The sequence below is a fragment of the Numenius arquata genome, chromosome 19 (genome assembly GCF_964106895.1).
Source record: "Numenius arquata chromosome 19, bNumArq3.hap1.1, whole genome shotgun sequence".
NCBI lineage: Eukaryota > Metazoa > Chordata > Aves > Charadriiformes > Scolopacidae > Numenius > Numenius arquata.
In genome coordinates this window covers 9,938,411-9,958,251 of record NC_133594.1, presented here as the reverse complement: position 1 = coordinate 9,958,251, position 19,841 = coordinate 9,938,411, and the positions used below count along the sequence as shown (strand labels likewise).

General features: G+C 43.7%; 1 protein-coding gene across 1 annotated transcript; it reads left to right on the top strand.

The window, feature by feature from the left end:
• The first annotated feature begins 1,877 nt into the window (after positions 1 to 1,877).
• Positions 1,878 to 19,444, top strand: TRAF1 (TNF receptor associated factor 1). Its single transcript, XM_074161244.1, has 10 exons — positions 1,878 to 2,086; positions 3,731 to 3,815; positions 7,608 to 7,706; positions 9,284 to 9,445; positions 12,637 to 12,708; positions 13,492 to 13,557; positions 14,258 to 14,695; positions 15,188 to 15,365; positions 15,968 to 16,116; positions 17,254 to 19,444. Exons 1-10 carry the CDS (start codon positions 1,878 to 1,880, stop codon positions 17,467 to 17,469), a joined length of 1,674 nt encoding a protein of 557 aa, XP_074017345.1. The 3' UTR covers positions 17,470 to 19,444.
• The last annotated feature ends 397 nt before the right edge of the window (positions 19,445 to 19,841 follow it).

The following is a 19,841-nucleotide window of genomic DNA, read 5'->3' as shown; positions in this document are numbered from 1 at the left end:
TTTCAGCTGCCCTGGAGTGAGGGGAATTTGCTCTTTCGGGCCTTTCCTTAGTCAGTTCCCCATCCCTGTCCCCGCGGTGCTGGCCACCCCTCCCCGGGAGCTGGGGACAGCCCGGGGCGACGGCCTGGAGCCGGGCCGCGCTCCCCCGGCCCCGGAGGCGCGTTTCGGGTCTCCCGCTCCTCCCGGCCTGAGCGAGGCAGCAGTCGCCGAGATTCAGACGAGCCGCCCGGTCGCGTTTCCTCTGCCGGCGGCACGGGCGGCCTCGACACCCGGCACCGCCCCGCTCACCCTTCACCCTCCCTCCGCTCCGCGCCGCGGGGCCCGGCGCGGCCTGGGCCGCCCCCGGGCTCAGGTAAGAGGAGCGGGAGGGAGAGCGGGCCCCGCCCGCGGCCCGGGCGCCTTCCGCCCGCTGAGGGGACACCGCCCGCGGCCCCTCTCGGCCTCACCGGGGGCAGGGGCCCGGCCTCCGCAGCGCGGCCCGGGGAGCAGCCGGAGGGCAGGGGGGGTGCCCGCCCCCGGGGACGCTACTGCCTGCCCGCCCGCCGGCTCTCCGCCCTGCCGAGCCGGGGATGGAGGGTGCCAGCCCAGCCGGGGCCCGACGCACCCGCTCCCTGCCCCAGGGCGGCGGTTTTACCGGGCGTTATGGGGGTAAAACACCCGCGGGGGTGGGCGTCCAGCCCCACGGGAGCGACGGGCCCTGTCAGCGCGGCCAGAGCTCCGGCAGACACCGGGTGGTTTCTCCTTTGCCCCATCCTCACCTGGGTACCGGCCCACGACACCTCTGAGGCAGCTTCGTTAACCGGCGGGTTCCCCTTTAGCGTACATTAGATTTTAATTTATGGTTCTTGGCAGGCTGAGCGGCCCTTGCGTTTGTTGCTAAGCTCCCCGTCAAATGCCTGGAGAAACCAAGGGGATCGCCTCAGACAGGCTGTTTGTTCAAAGAGGAGTGTTGGAAATGCAGGGGGTGCCCCGTGCCCCCCATGGCAGTCACACCACTGTCCCCCTGCCCGGGCAGCCTGGCTTCAGTTTTTGAGAGACTTCTCAGTCAGCATTTCTTTTGGTAATACTGAGATAGGTTATTGTGTGTCAATACATTTATATTGGGAAAAAAATACATTTATAAAGGCATTGTTACAATCAAACTGTGCCAGGTCCCTGGGTGAAAACTTTTCTTGAACTTTCCAAGCGGCTGTGGAGACACCTGCATCAGTTTGGGTTGTATTTCCAAAAAATACTCAACTGCACAGCTCCTGTTAACCAAACCCAATACCGAACGTGCGCGACACCTTGGCGTGTGTGGCTCAGGGGGTATCTGGTTAGAGCACAAGTGTTAAGCTTTTTGTGGACTTGAGTTTTCCTTTTTCATTTCGCCACTGGTTTTGTGACTTCAGGAAAGTCACTGTAAACGTATCGGTTGTTCGGTTTCTGTGTCTATGAAGCGTAATCACGAAGTTTGGCTGCTGGGAATTGAAGGTGGTTGGGGATTTACTCTACAGGAAACACTTCTGTGTGGTGTGGACCGCTGGGATTGTAGCTGTAAGATGATGGCAGTATTTACTTCATCTTTCTACAAGCTAAAAAACTCTGGAAAGAAAACCCCAGCCCTTCATTATAATATAATGTCCATTTTCATGTTGTGTTTGAGGGAAATTTTAAATCTGTACAGTAATTTCCTGCTGGTACCTAGTCAAACCCCACTGTGACATTTAGTCAGGCATGTCAGCTACAGACTCAAACAGATCACTAGATTACTGCTCAGGTTGGGAGCTGCTTGTGGCCTTTGATGCCTGATATATTCTCTCACATTAAAGTCAGCGTGTGCCTGCTTATTTGAACACTTTTTTTTTTTCTTTATCTCCGACAGTCATTTACTTCAGATGGCTGAGAAAACAACCAGAGACCCGCAGAATGGCCCCAGCTCTTCTCCTGATGAAAACGAGTTTCCTTTTGGATATCCCGCTAACATCTGTGAGGATGTGCCTGATCAGAAGTACCTGTGCAGCAACTGCAATAACATTCTGAAGAAGGCCCTGCAAACGCTCTGTGGGCACAGGTACTGCTCCGCCTGCCTCTCCTGGATTGTACGGTAGGTCCTTGCTACAGCGGGTCACACCGCCGTGGTGTGTTCTGTGGCTACGAGCGCTCCCGAGAGCTGCATCATGCCACTGTGCTCCGTACATGGGTCTGTGGCTGCCTGCCACTGGACCACTGTCACTTTACCGTCGGTAGCACTTACCTGCGGTGGACTGTGGGCTACTCTCCACTTCCTTCTTGTTACTGAGCTTGACAGATGACAGTTTTTCTATGTGTATGTTAACAACACTGGAAGAAGCGATAAGTGATGTTACAGGATTTAAATGAACATTATCTTAGAGTTCTATTTTTAATAACTCAGCTGGGTCACTACATGTTAAGGTGCTGCTGCCATTAGTGACAATGTCACTAATGACAGCCATTGTCCTGGAGAACATGAAAACCAAGGGCTAAGGCTGGAATTTGCTTTGATTGATTAGCTGCTTCTATCCCACCTTTTCTTCCAACAATTATGCCTTCATCCAGAGCCTTTTGGAAAAGGTTATGTCTGCAGACAGTGTATGCCTGCAGGTCAAGAGGTGAAATTGCAGTACAGTGCCATGAATATGAGCTGACTTAGGTTTGATGTTTTGGAAAACTGCAGCTGTCAAGACTCAGTGACTGGGCTTTAGTACTGGCTAAGTAAGTCTAAAGCCTGCTACTGTGCTTTCTCGTGGGTGCTGTCAGTAAGCTAGTTTGTGTGTGCCAGTTCATCCCTGCTCTGATCAGTGTGGGGCACCCAAAAAGCTGAGTCAATGCACTGACCATTTGTGATTTGAATATCGATGTATAATAATGTAAAAATGTATTGAAATTAATGTATTTGACCAACTCACATAAATCCATTACTGTAAATCGAGAAAAAAGCCCCTTAATGAAGCTGCATAAACCATAAATTCAGAAAACTGTCAGCAGAACATAACCGGAATTGTTACATCTTCCCACTGGAGTCTAACAGCACAAATGGGAAACTGACTCAAACAAGCTAATTAGTACAGTTTGAAATCAGTTGTGCTCTGGTCAGATGAATGATTTTCTGATGAGCTTCTCGGTCTGTGTTAGTTCATTATTTGCCTGGATGCTAAACAGCACAGGGAATGAAATAACACCTCTAGTAAAGTTTTATTTTTCACTTTTCCTATATAAAACTCTATGCTAATTGTTTTGAGAGTAGATCAAAACCTTTTTTAGGTGCAGTGGGATGTTAGCTCTCTAGAACGCAATTCTGCACTGGTTGTACTAGATCTTTGTAATTTGAAGTCTATATATCTGTCTTGGGAAAATGGGCATTTTCTGTGTTTTAAAAGACTTTAGTTCTCCTGTTACCTTTCCTACATGTTTGGGTTTTTTTTCTTTTTTGCATAATTCATGAGATAAATAGGTTCCCAGCTTTATTCTTTTTTATGATCCAGGCTGCTCTTATTTTGCTGCGATACAGGTAAGATTTATGGGCCTAGTCCTAGTCTTGAAGAACAGAACAGCAGGAGTTCTTTGACGTCAGTGTGTTCAAGAACTGGCCCTTTGACGAACAAGGACTATGGATTCTGAGTAAAAATTACAATTTCCATGTTTTTATTTGTGTCGGGGTCTATACAAAGAGATCCTAAATTACAATACACCAACTGACTGTCATTTCATTCTTCTTTCTTTTTGCCAGAACCAACAAAAATGCGATTTGCCAGAAATGTAAAGAGGAAGATCCCAGCACTTTAAGTGAGGGAAGCCTGTTGGCAGAAGAAAGGGTAAGTTGTAGTTCACGGTTCATAAATTTATCATTAACCATTCTCTGGGCACCTCTATAATCATCACTGGACTACAGTTTGGGTGAGAATAATATAAAACATGATGGCAAGTGATAGTTACACATTCCAATTTATTCTTTAGTCATTTGGATTTCCCACAGTTTTTGATTTAAGAAAGTATAACGGCAGCCTTAGGATTATATAAGTCTGTCAGGTTCTGCAAGATAAAATCTCACACTCTTCCTTCTAATGATCTTTTTATTGTCTCAAAGTAACTGGTGCTTTCCTACTTGTAATAATTTGTCTTAGCTGTTACTTACTATCCTCAGTAGGTATCCTAATGGATTTTCAAATCTCATGGTTCTCTGTACCCTTCCAAATGTTACCAAACTTACAGGTGGAGCATCCCTAAGAAGAAATACTTAACGAAAAAAAAGAGTGTCGGCCAGCTGGCCAGCGGAATCGCCTACAAAGTATTTTGACAGCCAGGGTTATCTGGAGGAAATAATGGAAAAGATAGAGCTGAACATAATAGTGGATAGAAACTACGCACTGGCAAATGTTTCAGCTGTAATTTAACAGTGCAGATCTCTTTTGCTGTTGTGTGATTTTCCAGGCAGAGCACTGCACAGTTCTGTATCCCGAATGCAAAACTGGATCATGAGGCTCAGTCCCAGTTTGTCTTTTTCCCTCCTTTTTGACTACATGCAGAAATGTAAAGAGACACACATTCTGTCTAAATTTGTTAAGGAAAACTGAAATCCAACAGGCAGCGAGGTAAAAGGTGAAGTTTAGAAAGCGGCTGCAGCAAAATAATGAATCTGCAGTTGATGCTGAACTTGGTAATATCTCAGAAAAAATCCTCAATTCTGCAATTTCCCAGTAACAGAATTTCATGTATCATGTAACCACAAATAGGTACAACTAAAGCCTTATGAACTTCTTATTCTATGTTGACTGTCAGTTCTCTTCTAACTTTGGGATTTCTCTGCTGTGGGATTCTCACTAAGTCTGCCGGGACTTTCTGCAAAATCTGTGGGTGGGTGGTTGTGAACGGGGCCCCGCTTTTGCCGGCTGATCTGCCTGGGCAGGTTCTTGTGCCTGGTGAGAGTCCAGATGAAGTCAGTCACCTCGAAGGCATGAGGATCTGCCTGTATAGATCAACTTACAATAAACCGTCGGAGTTTGTAAACAACATGAATAATGACGATTATTTAGCCGGTTTATTCTTTGTATCTATTCCTGATAATCTCTGCTTTACATTTGTGGTGGTTTTGCTTAATGTTTATTTCCTATGCTGTCTGTTTACGTGCTTATACTTTAAATAGGATACCTACACAAGGAAAAGCGAGGCCCTATCAGGATGTGTATTTGCCTCAGCTTATCCCAAGATCTATTTCTGTGTTAACTCCCATCCCTTCCCTATTACACTTTATTAATTTATGATCTCTTCCTATACGACATATACCTCAAGTCGTACCGTGATGCTGTTCATCAGTATCAGTTTCTGGGCATCTACATCTGTCACTGAAATCAGTCAGAGGAGTGGGGGCATCCTCCCCAGCCTCTGCTCACACCCAATCTGCTGCCATTCATGGGGCTGGCTCAGGGGACAGTGCTCTACTCTGAACTGAGCAGGAATCACTTGGGGCTCTCCCCTTGCTGGCCAACCTTAGCCAGACCACTAGATTTATCCTGGAAAGCTTTTGGTCAGATAGATCCGTTTGTTAAACTTGTTGCTCTCAGCTGGTCTTCCCGACCACATGAGCTGTAGACCAGAGTCCTCCCTTAGCGAGAGGCCGTTAAGATACACATTGTGTGGGTCAGGGATTCTGGCAGCGGTTCTTGGATGGGACATGGCAGGGGACCTCCACTGTGTCACAGGCAACTCTGGGACAGGCAGGACTGGGCAGGTGTGTGTGCCACAACAACCACCTGTGATCAACGGCAGCGGCCCCTCCACCAACATCTTCCTTTGAAATAGCTAAAATGGCAGAGGGGAGATGTGCAGCTACAATTTACGAAATTAGAGAGAAATATTTTCTGTTTCCTTCTGTTTGTCCCAGAGCACTTTTATGTCCGTGAGAGTTACCCCATTTACTGTATGAGGGTCTGACTCAGGTCCCTAAAGAAGTTCTGTGCAAACTCGAGGTCCCAGATAAGAGGGCAGAGGCTCAGGTGAGTGTTTTGAAGCGGTGACCTCCGTGGATAAAAGGAGAGATGAAGATTTCCTGCCTTGTCTTTTACTGAGTAGTGTCCATAATGATTAAGCAACTACAAGTGTGAAACAAAAAGCACAGGGAATGCACACAGCAGTAAGAAACCCATGCACTGCTGGGACTGTCCCTGTAGTTAAATATATTTTAAATGATCTGTTTTGTAATGTCAGGAAATTCCTGGAGTTTTTCTCTTATGACACAGGGGGAAAAAGCCACCATGTGCCTGATAACTTGAATTTCTTTTCTTTGATTTTACTCATAAATTAGACTAGAATGTTTTAGAGGATGGGGCTGGTATGCTTTCACTAATTGGACATTGATTGCAAATTTATTACATACACTCTTCCATATACATACATATACATATTCCATATACATTACATACACTTTCCCATTACATACACTCAACCATATCCACAGATGGAGCCGTACATGGTTTTGTACAACCTACATGATTATTTTTTAATTCCTTGTTTGTGGAGTTGTTTGCAATTTGTGTGCAAAGTTCTGGACTTTGCAGGCTGAGAATAGGAAATGAATTTCTGTGAGACTCTGCATATAGAAATGTATCTCACTGTTCCCATTCATAGAATTGACTGTGCTTCTTTTGTGTGATCTAATATGACAAATGTAGGTAAGTACAAACATCTTGTATCTAGATTAGAAAAAAAAACAGTGAGGAATGTTGATTCTGATAATTTTGTTTGCTTTTTTTTTTTAGCTCGTTGTGTAGAATCTCAGTGACTCTATTGAAATGTGGGCATCATTTGTAAATATTTCCCTCTCTTTGTAAAGCTTCCACCCCCCCAGCTCTTGCCTTGCTCTGTGGTGTCACAGGGGAAATCTGCAGTCCTCTGTGTCGGGTACTTACCACCAGAGTAGCTAAAAACATGCCATTACCTTTAGGAGGGCTTGTTCTTGTGTCAGTGTACCTATTTTGATCGTGCAAGATGTAATCTTAAAAGTGTGTAGTGTTTCAGTATTATAATAATAATTATACAATTTTTCATGGTCAACTTAATAAAAAAATCTATGTACTGCAAAAAAAAACCCCACTCACATATGGTTTACATTTCTTTAGCACACAGTGCCCTACTAAATGGAAACAGCTACAGTCTGCGAAATGCACTCTCACTGCAGAACAGTCTCAAGTCCTCTCTGCAGCACGTTTAGGAGGTGTTAATGACCCCAATAATGAAAGGCATTCATTAAGAGTGGCACATGGCAGCACCCTATAGTTCGGGTCCTGTCAGCACATTCATTGCATGGGACATATTTCAGGCTTCTGTGAAAAGAAACTTAAAATAATAGCTGTAGTTGGCTAGGCATATTTTCAGTGAATTTATGTCACATCGAATAGTTTATTTTTGAACCATAAGAAAGAAATTATTTAATAATTATTTGGGCTTCTTCTACACTAGGATTAACTTGCTAGGTTAGAGTCTTATGGAAATACAGTAAATTTAAAAAAATTAAGGGATTTATCAAGATCTGACAGTCACCTTATTCCTATGTCAAAAATGCTGGAGTACTTTCTGACCAGTGTTTTTTCCTTACTGTGTTTACTTTCCAGGCTTTTGGTGATGCTGCCATTAATAAAGAGATTTCTGAACTCAAAGTACACTGCGTGACCCTTGGATGCAGTTGGTCTGGTATCATGAAGAATTTTGAAGTACGTTTAAAGGCAGTTTATTTAAATTAACATGCGCTCTTACTTGAATGGGGACAGAAAGACAATGAAAGTAGGTTCTCAGCAAACACAAATTAATGTAACATCAGAATCAGCAAAAGTGTTGTGATTTATACCAACAGACTGTCTAAAAACATGCCATTACCTTTAGTAGGGCTTTGAGCAAATCCAGAACATCCTGAATGACTGTGAAATTCGTTGCATAAATTTACATCAACTATGATTTTTTTTTCCAGTGGGTTTACTTATTACTTAAATGCAAGTAGGTTTCGACAGACCAGAATAGTTCAGTCTCCAGGACTTTGTTATGGGCAATATCCTTAGTATGTTTTTATAGGAGAAATAATTTGCCCCCACGTCAGTTACTCCTGTTGATTCAATGTGTTCCTCATAATTGCAAACTGATGTCAAGTGTCCCAGGTCAAATGTTTAAATGGGCAAGATCTGTGCATCTGCCATGCAAATTAGAATAATGAAAAAACGCAGATAATTCTGATATTAAAGCAGCTCTACTTTGGTCCCCTGGTGTAGAAACCGGCGTCTTTCTGCGTTTATGACAGGGAGTCTGCTGTGGACCTTGTGTGACTGTGTATCCAATAAGCATCTGAGGTGCTGCTGCCTTTTCTTTGCTAATTTTGCGCAAATTTTCTATTTGAGTTCATTCCTCCTTAAGGAAAAAAATCTACCCAGTTTGCTTGGCTTCGTAGTTTTGAGAATTGGAGCCCCTCTCAGCATGAATTCATGGCAAAATTGATTTGAGAGTTAGGCATGTGATTCAAATTGGCATTTCTGAGCCTGTTCTGTAGGCGACAGTCATCTCCCTTTAAAGACAAAATCACTTGTGACACAGCGCCTACAGAAGCTTCGGTAAAAGAGGTCAGTGTAAATAGTTTTTATTGAAATACTGTGTATTTAAGAATCAGAAAATAGACCCGTTAGGTGTAGTTACGAAAGAAGTAATGCTGATATTTTTGCTTGTTGAGAGGATGCAAATAATGAAAAGGAAACATTTTTAAAGTTATTTTTGCATATAAGTAAGGGTTCTGTCCTAATTGTTGCGTAGGAGGTGTCAGATGTCCACTCTTTTATGCTGTGGCAGCAGACGAACCACATTCATCCTACCAGCCAGAGCAGGATGGTCCCGGGGGTCAAAAACCCCAACCCAGAACCCCACAAAAAAAGACAAAAACAAACAAAAAAAACCCATCCCCAAAACCCCCAGGCTAAAAGTTACGCATCCTGTAGGACAAGGAAAAAAGCTGGGACCAGGATCATGTTGTTTTCAAACAAAAGCATTAGAAACAGTTCAAGGGAGACCTCATGTTTAGATTTATCAAAAGTTGTTTGTTGTTGGGGTTTTTTTAAGTTAAGAGTTAACAAAAAAGCCCCAGTAAAGTTGGTGAATTTTTCACCAGTAATCTCGGTAACGCTGGGGACTGGGACTCCACTGGAGCTTAGAAGAAATGCAAAGTGAAGATCTAGGCTGGCAGAATGGAGAACCTTTATAGATAAATGTGTATCTGCACTTTACATGGTGGTTTGTAACTTTTTACTTCCAGGAGCATCAGAGTTTATGTGAATACGCTTTAATCCCCTGTCACACTGGCTGTGGACACATGGTGATGAGAAGGAAACTTGCAGATCATTTAGAAAATGGATGTGTTAATAACGTGACAATGTGTCAGAAGTGTAAGCGGAGCTTATCCAGCAGCGAATACCAAGTAAGAACATTTCTCTGTTTCAAATGAGGGCTTTATATTAATGGCTTAAATAATCTATCGTGACGTTTTTCATCCCGATTTCAGGAATGCTAGTGCACTTGGAGAGTATTTAATTTTCCTGAGTTTGCTAATTTTTCCTTGCTTGTGTTGGAGGGGAAAATGAGCTGTATTTTGATAGTCTGCTTGTGACGTTACAGAGAGGGAAATACCTGTGTGCTCACCCAGGCCTTGGGCAGCCCGTGTTCTAGCTCCTGTCTCAAAGTGTGTGTCCCAGTACGAGGTAGGTAAGAAGCAGAAGAGCACAGACAGCGGCAGGGAAGAGATCTTGAAAGCGGCTGAAGTTTTATTCAAACTAAAACTGCCCACGGATTTGTAAGGCAGGCTTTTGTCAGATAGATATGATCAGGTATAACTCTCCAAATTAGCAGCAGCGTTCATGTAGACCAGGAAGAACATACTCTGAATCTGCCAGAAACTTCTCAGGGACTATTTAAACATATTTAATTTATATTTTTTTATGTTTAAGTTGTCTTTCCCACTGTTGTGACAAGACTTGCAAAACATATGTGTACACACCCTGTGTGTGTACCTGTACAGGCTAACACTACTCTGTCCCCAGCATTTGCTCAAAATCCCCTTTAAAACAACTTTTTTAGCACAAGAATGTAGTTGATCATGAAACTTTTAAATTTGTGTTACTAAACCTATTGCATTCTTTCTTGAAAGTAATGACACTCTCAGTCGATGCTCAAAGTTACGGTGGCAGGGCAACGTTATGTGTTACCAACTTGCAGATTTTAAGTACCTTTATACATTCAATTTAACTTAAATGAAAGGTGCTCTGGATTTTTACCCATTTCTGTAGATGCAGCATGGTACAGGTTCTGGGAGTGGTCTGAGGGCATGAAGTGAGCTGGTAGAAACTCTGCTGTGTTGCTGAAGGAGGAAATGGTGTGGTGGGGCAGATGAGAAGTGATAGATAATTATGTTCTTATATGAAGAGATCGCCAAAGATAGAGCTTCAGTGGCACACTGCTTTGCCTCGTGGTGGAACTGCATCGTCTGTGGTTTAGGTCATTTTGTAATTAAAAACTCCTGGAGCAAAGCAATAGCAGCATGAGTGAGAGCTGCCCCACATCTGCTAATGCTGCTCTGCGTGTTTGGATTTGAAAGCTCTGAAAAACTTCTCATCCCAAACCCACCTAATTTCTGACCCCGTGGGCTCTGTTATCACAAAAAAGGTTGCTGGGGCGACACTCTTTTGGGGTGTAGCCTAATGAGTATTGTTCATTCCAGGTGATTTAAAGAGAATAATTGCCAGCCTTGGAGTTTTGTCCTGGAATGGGGCATAGTGATATAAGACCTACATGGCAGGAGGGTTGTATCTCAAAAACGTAGCCTGGAGTGGCTAGCAGTGGATAGCTTTGCATGTCACAACTGTCACAAGTTTATGCCTTTCCAAATACTGCGCTGTAAGAGTTACTCAACGTGGGGGTGACAGTCCCTCTGGAGTAAGAACAAAGCGCTCTTGCTAAAACACGTTTCTTGGGAAGCTTTTGCATGTGCTCTTCATACCTTACTGACTCTTACACAGAGAGCGAGAAGAATATCTGGACCCAGGCACATTTTACCAGTGCTAAATCCAGTGTGTGTTTCAGAGAGACCGTAAATACCAGAAGGTGGCAACACTTAATCCCTCTCAGCCTTGTGTAAGTGCAGCAGCAGCCGGGAGGAGGAACCTGAGCTGCAGGAGCCTTCCCTGAGCACCTTTCTCTTTTCAGAGGCAGATCCACCTCAGCGAGCTTCATTTTCCTGCAATAAAGAACTGTTTTCCTCCCACGCATTCCAGCTAGCTATCATCTAATTAATTTTTTGGTTAGGAAACCTTGGCAACCAAGCAGGGGATTGGCCTTGCGATGTTGATCTTTCTCTGCCTGCCTTAGTTAGGATTTGTAAAATTGAAGTTTTGCTGGTTACATGATCTGCTTTATTAAATTTGCAGTTACGTGGCATAAAAATTTTGATTATTTGTGTGTATTCCATGTATCCACAATCCTCTGGGAGCAAATAGTGAGTTTGGGGCACTGCTCTTGCTCTCTCCCTCTGAGCCAATCAGTTACTGGTCATGTGATTTTTGCATTTCTATATTTTAAAGACACTTCTTACCGGCCCCTCTCCCCCCTCAAGAAATCAGCAATCTAAAGTAGTCAAATAGCAGAAAGGAAGAAAATAAAGGCACACTTTGTGCAATAGCTAAGGTACAGAGTATTAGAAATGAGTCAGAGAGTGAGAAAAACGTGTGGCTGTATTTCTGAGGGTGGAAAGAGAAACCTTCGGACTCTTTGCAGGGGAGACTTGAGGGTTGCTGCAGTGGCTTTATCAAAAAATTTCTAGACTGCTATAGGAAATGTACTGCCATGCAAAAGTGTTTGTAAAGGTTAAAGACGGCTCCCCTGAACAGTATGAATTGAAAGCTGACAGTTGCTGTGTTAAATACACATATTACAGCTGTGTGAACCAATGGCAGGAGGATTGCTTTACCCTTCTGGAGCCAGAAATGGCAGGAAGTCCCGTGTTAGCGGTAATGCATTTTGCATTAGCACATCACCATGGAAAATTTGGATTCCAGCCTTCAAAATGTTAATAAGCAGGATGCTAGAAGGGTCTGCACATTAAGGAAACTATATGAAGTCAGTGCAAGAAGAGTTTATATTCGGGTTTCCTGTATATTTGCTTTCTGTTCTGTAATCCACCTGCATGTCAATGCATATATATATGTGTGCATGAACGCATATGTGTGCACGTAACTATGGTTTGAAGTGGGCAAGACTAGTACATTGCCAATCTTATATCACATTTCCCAGGGTGACCTCACAAAGCATCTGTAAGTAGTTTCCAAGAGCTTTGGGCCTCATAAGCCAGAGATCACACTTTGTACTTTCACTTAACAGGTATTGCATCTGGAGAATCTCTTCCTTAAATCCACACCTTCCAGGACAAAAGCAGGAAACTTACTGTAAACTTTTTCTTCCATAACACAGAATTTCTTGCAGAAAAGCCTCCCAAATCCCCATTTCTGTAAAATGGGAAAAGCATTCTCAAACATGAGCTTTGTTTCGAAGACTTCTAAATAAAGATGCTCAATGATTTTAATAATGTACTGAATTCTTTTCTTCTTGTTTTAATGACAGGAACATTCATGTGAAGGCAATTTATGTAAGGAACAAAAACATGTGCAAACAGAAACACCATCAAAAGAAAAGGTGGGTAAGAGATGAGTGAATGCAATACAGCTTTATTTCAATTCATAAAAGTATCACTTGGTCGTTTAGACTAAATGAACATCAGAGAACACCTTCACATAGGGCAGTGTATCTGGGCGCTTTTTGCATCCAAAAATAGCTCTGCTGACTACCTTCTCTTCCCACAATTAACTTTATTAAATTATCTTCTCAATTTAATCTTACAAAAATGTGGAAATGTTTTTTCCTTTCAAATATTATGGAGACCCACACGAGCGAAAGAAGATGATGCTGTAGAGCAGTATATTTGAAGACTTGCTTTTGGTTGTGAAGAGGACTAAATCTGAACATCACTCAGAGCGTTTGATCTGTCAGATCCGGTCATTCCCAGGACGTGGTGTAGGACCCAGCTTTTCTGTGGGCTCTCTAAGAGCAGGAAGAGGGTCGGGGTGGCTGTGTGCATGGTGGTAGCCACTGCGGTGGCCCACTTTTCTTCTTGGCATCTTTTTTATGGGAGGTTGTTACTTGGGGATCACTGTGGTTTGTTAAATCATTATGGAGTCTGTTAGATGGACACTTAACTGCCAGGCTGGGTGCAAGAAACTTGCAATCAACCACACTCTTGATTGATTTACTAATGAATTTTCAAAGCTAGTTGGACACTGTAAGCTGTGGTAATGCTTTGACTTGAATTAACCTGATTTATAGCTGCTGGGATTGTGGCCTAGTTGCTTGTAGATAAATAAAAGAATCCATTTCAATTGGTACTTGATTATTTTCTTTTCTTTTTTTTTTCCCCAGCAGAACCACTCTACACCCTTAATCAACAAGGATGGATGTCGTTTTTCTGAAGTCGGCTGTTCGTTTAGGGTGAGTAAAACAGCTGCCTTCAGGAAGGTCTCAGATGGTGTACAACTCCGCACGGTGCCCTTGGTTTAGCCAGCCTTTGTGTGCAAGGTAGTGGGCCTTGATTTAAATATATCTTTAAGAAAAGAGAGAAAGTCTGCCCACTTCTAGTAGATCAGCAGAGGTGATGTTGGAACTGCCATGGTTACGCAGCATGTGTAAGGTGCAGTTCAGCCTGTGATGCTCTTTATCTCGCACTGTGCATTCAAGTCAGATAAAAATAGATGTTTATTATAACTCTGCTGGTTTATCAGATGTGCTGTTCTGCTGTGTTTTGGATATTCCCTTCAGAGTGATGCCTCTTAAATCAGTAATGGGGCTTCTTTGCACTTTAGTTGGCAGCTGTTGCTTTGTCTGTTGTATTAAATATTGGCTTATTTGAGAATCTTGCTAGGCATCTTGTTTAATACCAAAATTGTAGACAATTGTTTTATATAGCGTGTGTAGACATGTGAATAGACAGCTTAAACCCATCGTTGGAGGGCTTGTTGGTTTTCCTCTCTCCATGTCTCCCCTGAGAGTCGGCTGCTGGAGCTGGACCTGTATCTCACGGCTCTTCCATCTCTGTCTCTCCCAAGAAGTTGAAGGGAACGTTGCCTGATTTGGCCCCAGGCCCATAATGTAGTTGTATGGAGAGTGCATTGACAGTGTCTTCTTCTTCCAGGGAAGCAAAGAGAAGATCAAGGAGCATGAAAACACTGCAGTTGGGGCCCACATGCTGCTTCTCCTGCAGCACATAAAGCAGCTGAAGGCTAGCGTGTGCGCTGCTGCCAAATCTGCAAACGGCTTCATCCCACGGTCAGAGCTGAACGTGAATGGTGCGGGAAAAAGCATCTTTGATCTGCAGATCCCTGGGGGGCTGGAAATCAATGGGGATCTGGAAGTAGACTGTTTTCCTGGATCTTCTGTTTCTGAAGATGAATCTGTTATGCAACAACTTATGAGGGAGAAAGTGATTTCTGAGCTAGAAAATAAGCTGCATGTGTTTGAGAATATCATGGCAGTGCTCAATAAAGAGGTGGAGACCTCTAATCTGGAAATCACAGCCTTTCGGAGACAGAGTGAACTTGATCAAAATGTAATACGAGGCCTTGAACTGAAGGTAAATAGTTATGATAAGCATTGTCTGTGTGCTTGTTTCTATGGATAAATATTTACACATATCAGAGAGAGGTGGTGTAGAGATCAGGACAGGGACGGGCACAGGAATTTGAACTGTGAAGTGTTAAGTTCTGGACACATCCACAGGATCCTTTTGTTGTTTTGGATAAATGGGGTCTCTAATATTTGTTGTCTGAATCTGTGTTTAGGTACCTAGATATTCCTGAGAGTTTTGAATGTTCAGAATTTGCCACGATCAGGCTGTGAACAAGAGACAGTTGTTTAATTGACAGATCCTCTTAAAGCAGCGTTACGCCTCGAGGAGCAACCAACGATCTCTCCAGTTGTTTGCCTTATGTGTTGATACATAACTGTCACTTAAAAAGAAATCAAAGGAGACTCTCCAGAACATGAGCTCTCCAGAACGATTCTATTTCTGCAGCACAACAGCCTGGAGAGGGGGTTTGATTGAAAACTGCTTTGTTTTTTCTAGATTGCAGAGTTGCACCGGTGCCTGACGCAGAAAGACGCAGGCCTGAGCAGTCTTCACAAGACCCTTCTGTTCTCTGAGCAAGCTTCCTATGATGGGGTCTTTCTGTGGAAAATAACAGATGTTGGCAGGAAGTTACAAGACTCTGTGACTGGAAGAACAGTCAGTTTGTATTCACCAGGTAAAACAAGATATACACGTGTGTTAGTGAAACCCAGTCCTTTAGGAAACCTACTGATTATCTAGAACAATGCTCATGTGGACGGGAGGTCCTTCAAAATAGCTCCTTAAACTAAGATGCTGCTTATGCAAAGACCTGATGCTCTCCTGCCTGTACTTTGGGGCAGCTGTGGTGTGCTCTTCCACGGAGTTGTGTTCTGTTCTGGGCTTTTCTTTTGCAATTTGCCCTCCGCCTCAGCTACTTGCAGTGACATCTGCTGGATCTGCCTCGTCTAACCCACGCCTTGGTGCCTGCGGTACTGAATGGCTTTCTGCCGCAGTTGTCTCCTATGTGGGAAAGAATTTGATTAGGTATTTTATAAATATATATATTTATGCTTGCGTGGCTAATAACAGGTAATTGTCACTGAGGCGTGAGGCAATAAAGATATTCCAACCCCTGGATTTTCATTGCTTGTAATCTCCAGGGTGTACTGGCTTGTCTGTTCTCATCTCTGTGGTAGCAAAACACATCATACACTATCTTTTTCCCATATGTCAGAACACTCATTATGTCTTTTTTTTTCGAAGGAGGCCTTACTAATGAAGAGTTCTGATTTTCAGCTTTCTACACCGCGAAGTACGGCTACAAGGTCTGTCTGAGGGTTTATCTGAACGGGGATGGGTCAGGAAAAGGAACCCACGTGTCCCTATTCTTTGTTGTCATGAAAGGAGACTACGATGCTCTGCTCCCGTGGCCTTTCAGACACAAGGTAAGAAGGACAACCTTTCTGTATCTGATCCCGGCACAAACCCCCTGCTTCTCCCACTGAACACACGGGGACTTTTTCTCTGGAATTTAGTGGAAGTTGGAGTGTTTTCCTATTTTCCTCTCTGCTGGCTATTGGCCATCTTTGGTAATAATTTGTCTCTGAATGGAGTGATTTTACACCCAGCGAAAGCTGCTCTTCCTTTGCCCGGTAGGATTTTCAAGCAGCAGAATATTGCTGTTTGATACCTCCCAACCTGTGTCCGCCTGGGCTAAAGCCAGAGACACATTTTTTCCTGGCTCTTGCTATACATAGATAATATCAGTTCATGAGGGAATTATGATTTGCTGTCTGAATTACGGGTGTCAGAAATGCGAGGTTAGAGTTCTGCTTACAAATGTGCCGTAGATGCCTTATGTGATCCTGATCTTATTTTTTTTTCATTTTATAAGTGCAATCTGATAATGGCAACAATGGTTAGAAAAGCAGGGGAAGTGTGCACAGGGTTCTGATCACCGTTCTAGCACTTGCCTCTGTGTGGTAATAATTCCGTAAGCCTTTCATATAAATAGCCTTACTACCATTTTACAGCCAAAAAAAATAGAAATCAAAGTCCCCAGTCCTCACTGTATTAAAAATTATTACATAAATTTCATGTTTAAAGCTAAAGAACAGTGAGTTAATAAAAGTGGTGATGAGATGGAGAGATTCTATACTGATATTTAGGTTGTGTCTTTTAAATATTTGCGTACAGGCAACCGGGCTGTTTCTTTTGATTCCAAACCACAGTAACAGAATGAATGTAATGACTGTAACCAAACACGGCGTTTGTGTAAGTTGTCAGGAGAGAGAGGAAAAAAAGCCTTTGGACAGTTCTCTACCATGAAATAATTCCTTACTTTGTTTCATTTCATTTTATTTTATGGGTGGCAAAGTTTTAAATACTTCATCTGGGAACTGTTACGATCTCCCTTTTCAGGTGAACTGAACTTGCAGGTTGCGAAACAATCATTCTAGTTTGTACTTAGTTATCGATAGAACCTCCAGCAGCTTCTGCAGGATATTTGCGCTTCTGTCTCTGATATTTTCTGGTTTATTTTTCAGTTCAGTAACTCATGGTTGCCACATTCTGTTTTTCAGGTGACATTTATGTTGCTTGACCAAAATAACAGGGAACACATTATTGATGCGTTTCGCCCAGACTTGACTTCTGCTTCGTTTCAGAGACCAGTGAACGATATGAATATTGCAAGCGGCTGCCCCATGTTCCTCCCTTTGTCCAAACTACAGTCACCTAAGTATGCCTATGTGAAGGAAGACACGCTTTTCCTTAAATGCATTATAGAAACAAATTAGTACATCTTGAAATAGGAATGTCTGGTAAACCACCCACTGAGTTTCATTAGTTTACAAGGAAAAAACCATCGGTTTGAGAGCTTGTATTGGTTTTTATGTGCACACAAAATGCAGGGAGCCTGAGCCTGTGCTCCCTGAATCAATTCCCATCAGCTGAGATCTTCCTGCTGCCGAGCGTGCTCTGCCCGTGCCCCACCAGTGTGTTAGTGCAAATGGGGACTGTGGTTATTTCATGAAAACACACGATATTCCTGGTTTGGATGCAGGTTATGGTCACCCCCCCGCAGATGCTGCTCTTCCTCACCCCCAGCCCAGGCATCGGTGCCGTTCTGCCAGCGGGTCTGGCAGCGCCCTAGCACCCTTGGGTTCGTGGGTTTTTGGGGTGCAAGGAGTGAAGCCCAGCTTTCCTCAGCCTCCAGCGGCGCTGCGGGGTGTGCAGTGCCTGTTCCTGGGAGGTGCGGAGCGAGCCCTGCTCGGACGACGCTGGCTGACAGCCCTGACAGGGATTTTGGCTGTTCCTCCGCCGGGGACAAGGACAGATTCCTTCCCCGGAGGCACCGATCGGGTGTCTCTGTTTGTGCTTATTGATGACCTTGAGAGCAGTGAGTTGTGGGGAGCATTTGTAGCTTGAATTCCTTATACCGGATGTTTTATTTCTTGCTATTTATTTTAGATCTGTATTTATGTGCTCTGTAAAGAGATGTGCTGTTGCATGGGCAATCGGTGACCACGTTACACTGTGCCTTGGGGAAATCACCTCTTGTATTTCCAAAGGAGTCACTGGACTTTCCCATTTCAGACCTGGAGCTCTGAGGGTGGTTAACCCCGGGAATTCCGGAGCTGCCAGTCCAAGGAGTGGGAAGGACCCCTCAGTACCTTTGTTTTAAAGTGTTCAGTCACTCCCTGAACCTTCAAGGCAAGTGACTTATTAGAAAGTATTGACCTTTTTTTTTTCTTGCTTAATTCTTGTTATGTGCTCTGATGTTTGAGTCTTTTCACACTCTAAAATGGATGTAACAGCTATAAATGGTTTTGTCTTTTTTTTTTTTTTTTTACTAGAGGTAAGGAATGATTTTATCTTTTTTTTTTTATAAACAAGTCAAGCTTAGAAATGTCTGGATGTGTGCAAAGTGCAAATGCCCCACCTTACCCCCAACAAGCAGCGAGCCTTCCCCTCTTCATTCCCTGCTTAACAGCCGTTTGGCAGAATCGCTGGGGCTGAGCTGGGGTTTGGTGCAGCAGTTTCTGAATTTCCAGCAAACTCACCGCAGAACAGGCTGTGTGTCCCGGGCTGTTCCGCGGCTGCAGCGCGCAAACCCAGGGCCTCATCTTGCAGAGAGAGGGCAGGTGTGTATTTAAAGACCTTTACACAATTTAAAGACCTTTCCACAATTGCTTTATTCGTTTTCCCTCTGCAATATTTCCCATGGCTCAGCTGAAAGCCGACAGACAATATTGTGCCCGCTGTGTGAGAAGGGAGAGGAGAAACTGTTTGTCCACTTATATTTTGCAAACCATGGAAACGGCCGCCGTCCAGCAGAGCTGGTGAAATGTCACGTGCTGTGAGTAACGCCCAGCCCGACTGCAGGAGATGCTGCAAATCTCTCCTTTCTATCTTGACAGCATCCTTTAAAAATAATTAGTTGTGATGAAGTATCACATTTCAGAAAAATCCACCTCGTAAACAAACATCTACCCAAGCTTGCTTGGGAGAGAACTGGATATTCTTTGCCATCACACACAAACACTCTCTCTCTCTCTCTTTCTTTTTCTCTCTTCCATGTTTAAAATGTTCTTTCAGGGACAGAAATTTATTTTTCCAGTAACGTGCCAGGCCCTGTAACCACACTGGAGTAACATGCCTAAAAATATTCTGCTTTTCATGGCTGTGTAATTTTGACAAGTGCTGTATTTATTACAATCATTCCTATTATCTTACGATTTTATTTATTTCCTAAATAAAGCTCACTAACTTAAAAAAAAAAAAAGTTTGTATGTTATTTTCACTGTAAAATAGACAATTGAGCGACCTGTGGTTTGGTGTAGAAGCAGCTGAGCTGAACTCGCTCATCTCTGCCGTAGGAGCAGCCGGCAGTTCAGCAGCGTGGGGCCAGGCTGTGCTGGGTGCTGCTGCCCCCCCAGACAACCACCCTGCCCCGAGGGGGTGACGATGCTGCGCTCAGCCGGGGTGCTCGGGGTGACGCCTCGCCTGTGTCCCGCAGGAAATCCACGGGAACTTTGGGAAGGAGCCCTGCAGCATCCCTCTGGTGGGTGCTGTAATGGTAGGGTCACCCTGTCATTGCCCCTGGAAGTTGGTGTTTGGAAGACACAGCACCCGATATACGGGGGTTTGACATGGAAAACTGAGTGAA

What these genes read in the sequence shown, in the direction of transcription:
- TRAF1 (XM_074161244.1), top strand. Translation starts at nt 1,878, where the DNA reads ATGGCTGAGAAAACAACCAGAGACCCGCAGAATGGCCCCAGCTCTTCT. An exon ending in GTATCATGAAGAATTTTGAA is followed by an intron (nt 7,707 to 9,283) that starts GTACGTTTAAAG and finishes TTTTACTTCCAG; the next exon opens with GAGCATCAGAGTTTATGTGA. An exon ending in AAGTCGGCTGTTCGTTTAGG is followed by an intron (nt 13,558 to 14,257) that starts GTGAGTAAAACA and finishes TTCTTCTTCCAG; the next exon opens with GGAAGCAAAGAGAAGATCAA.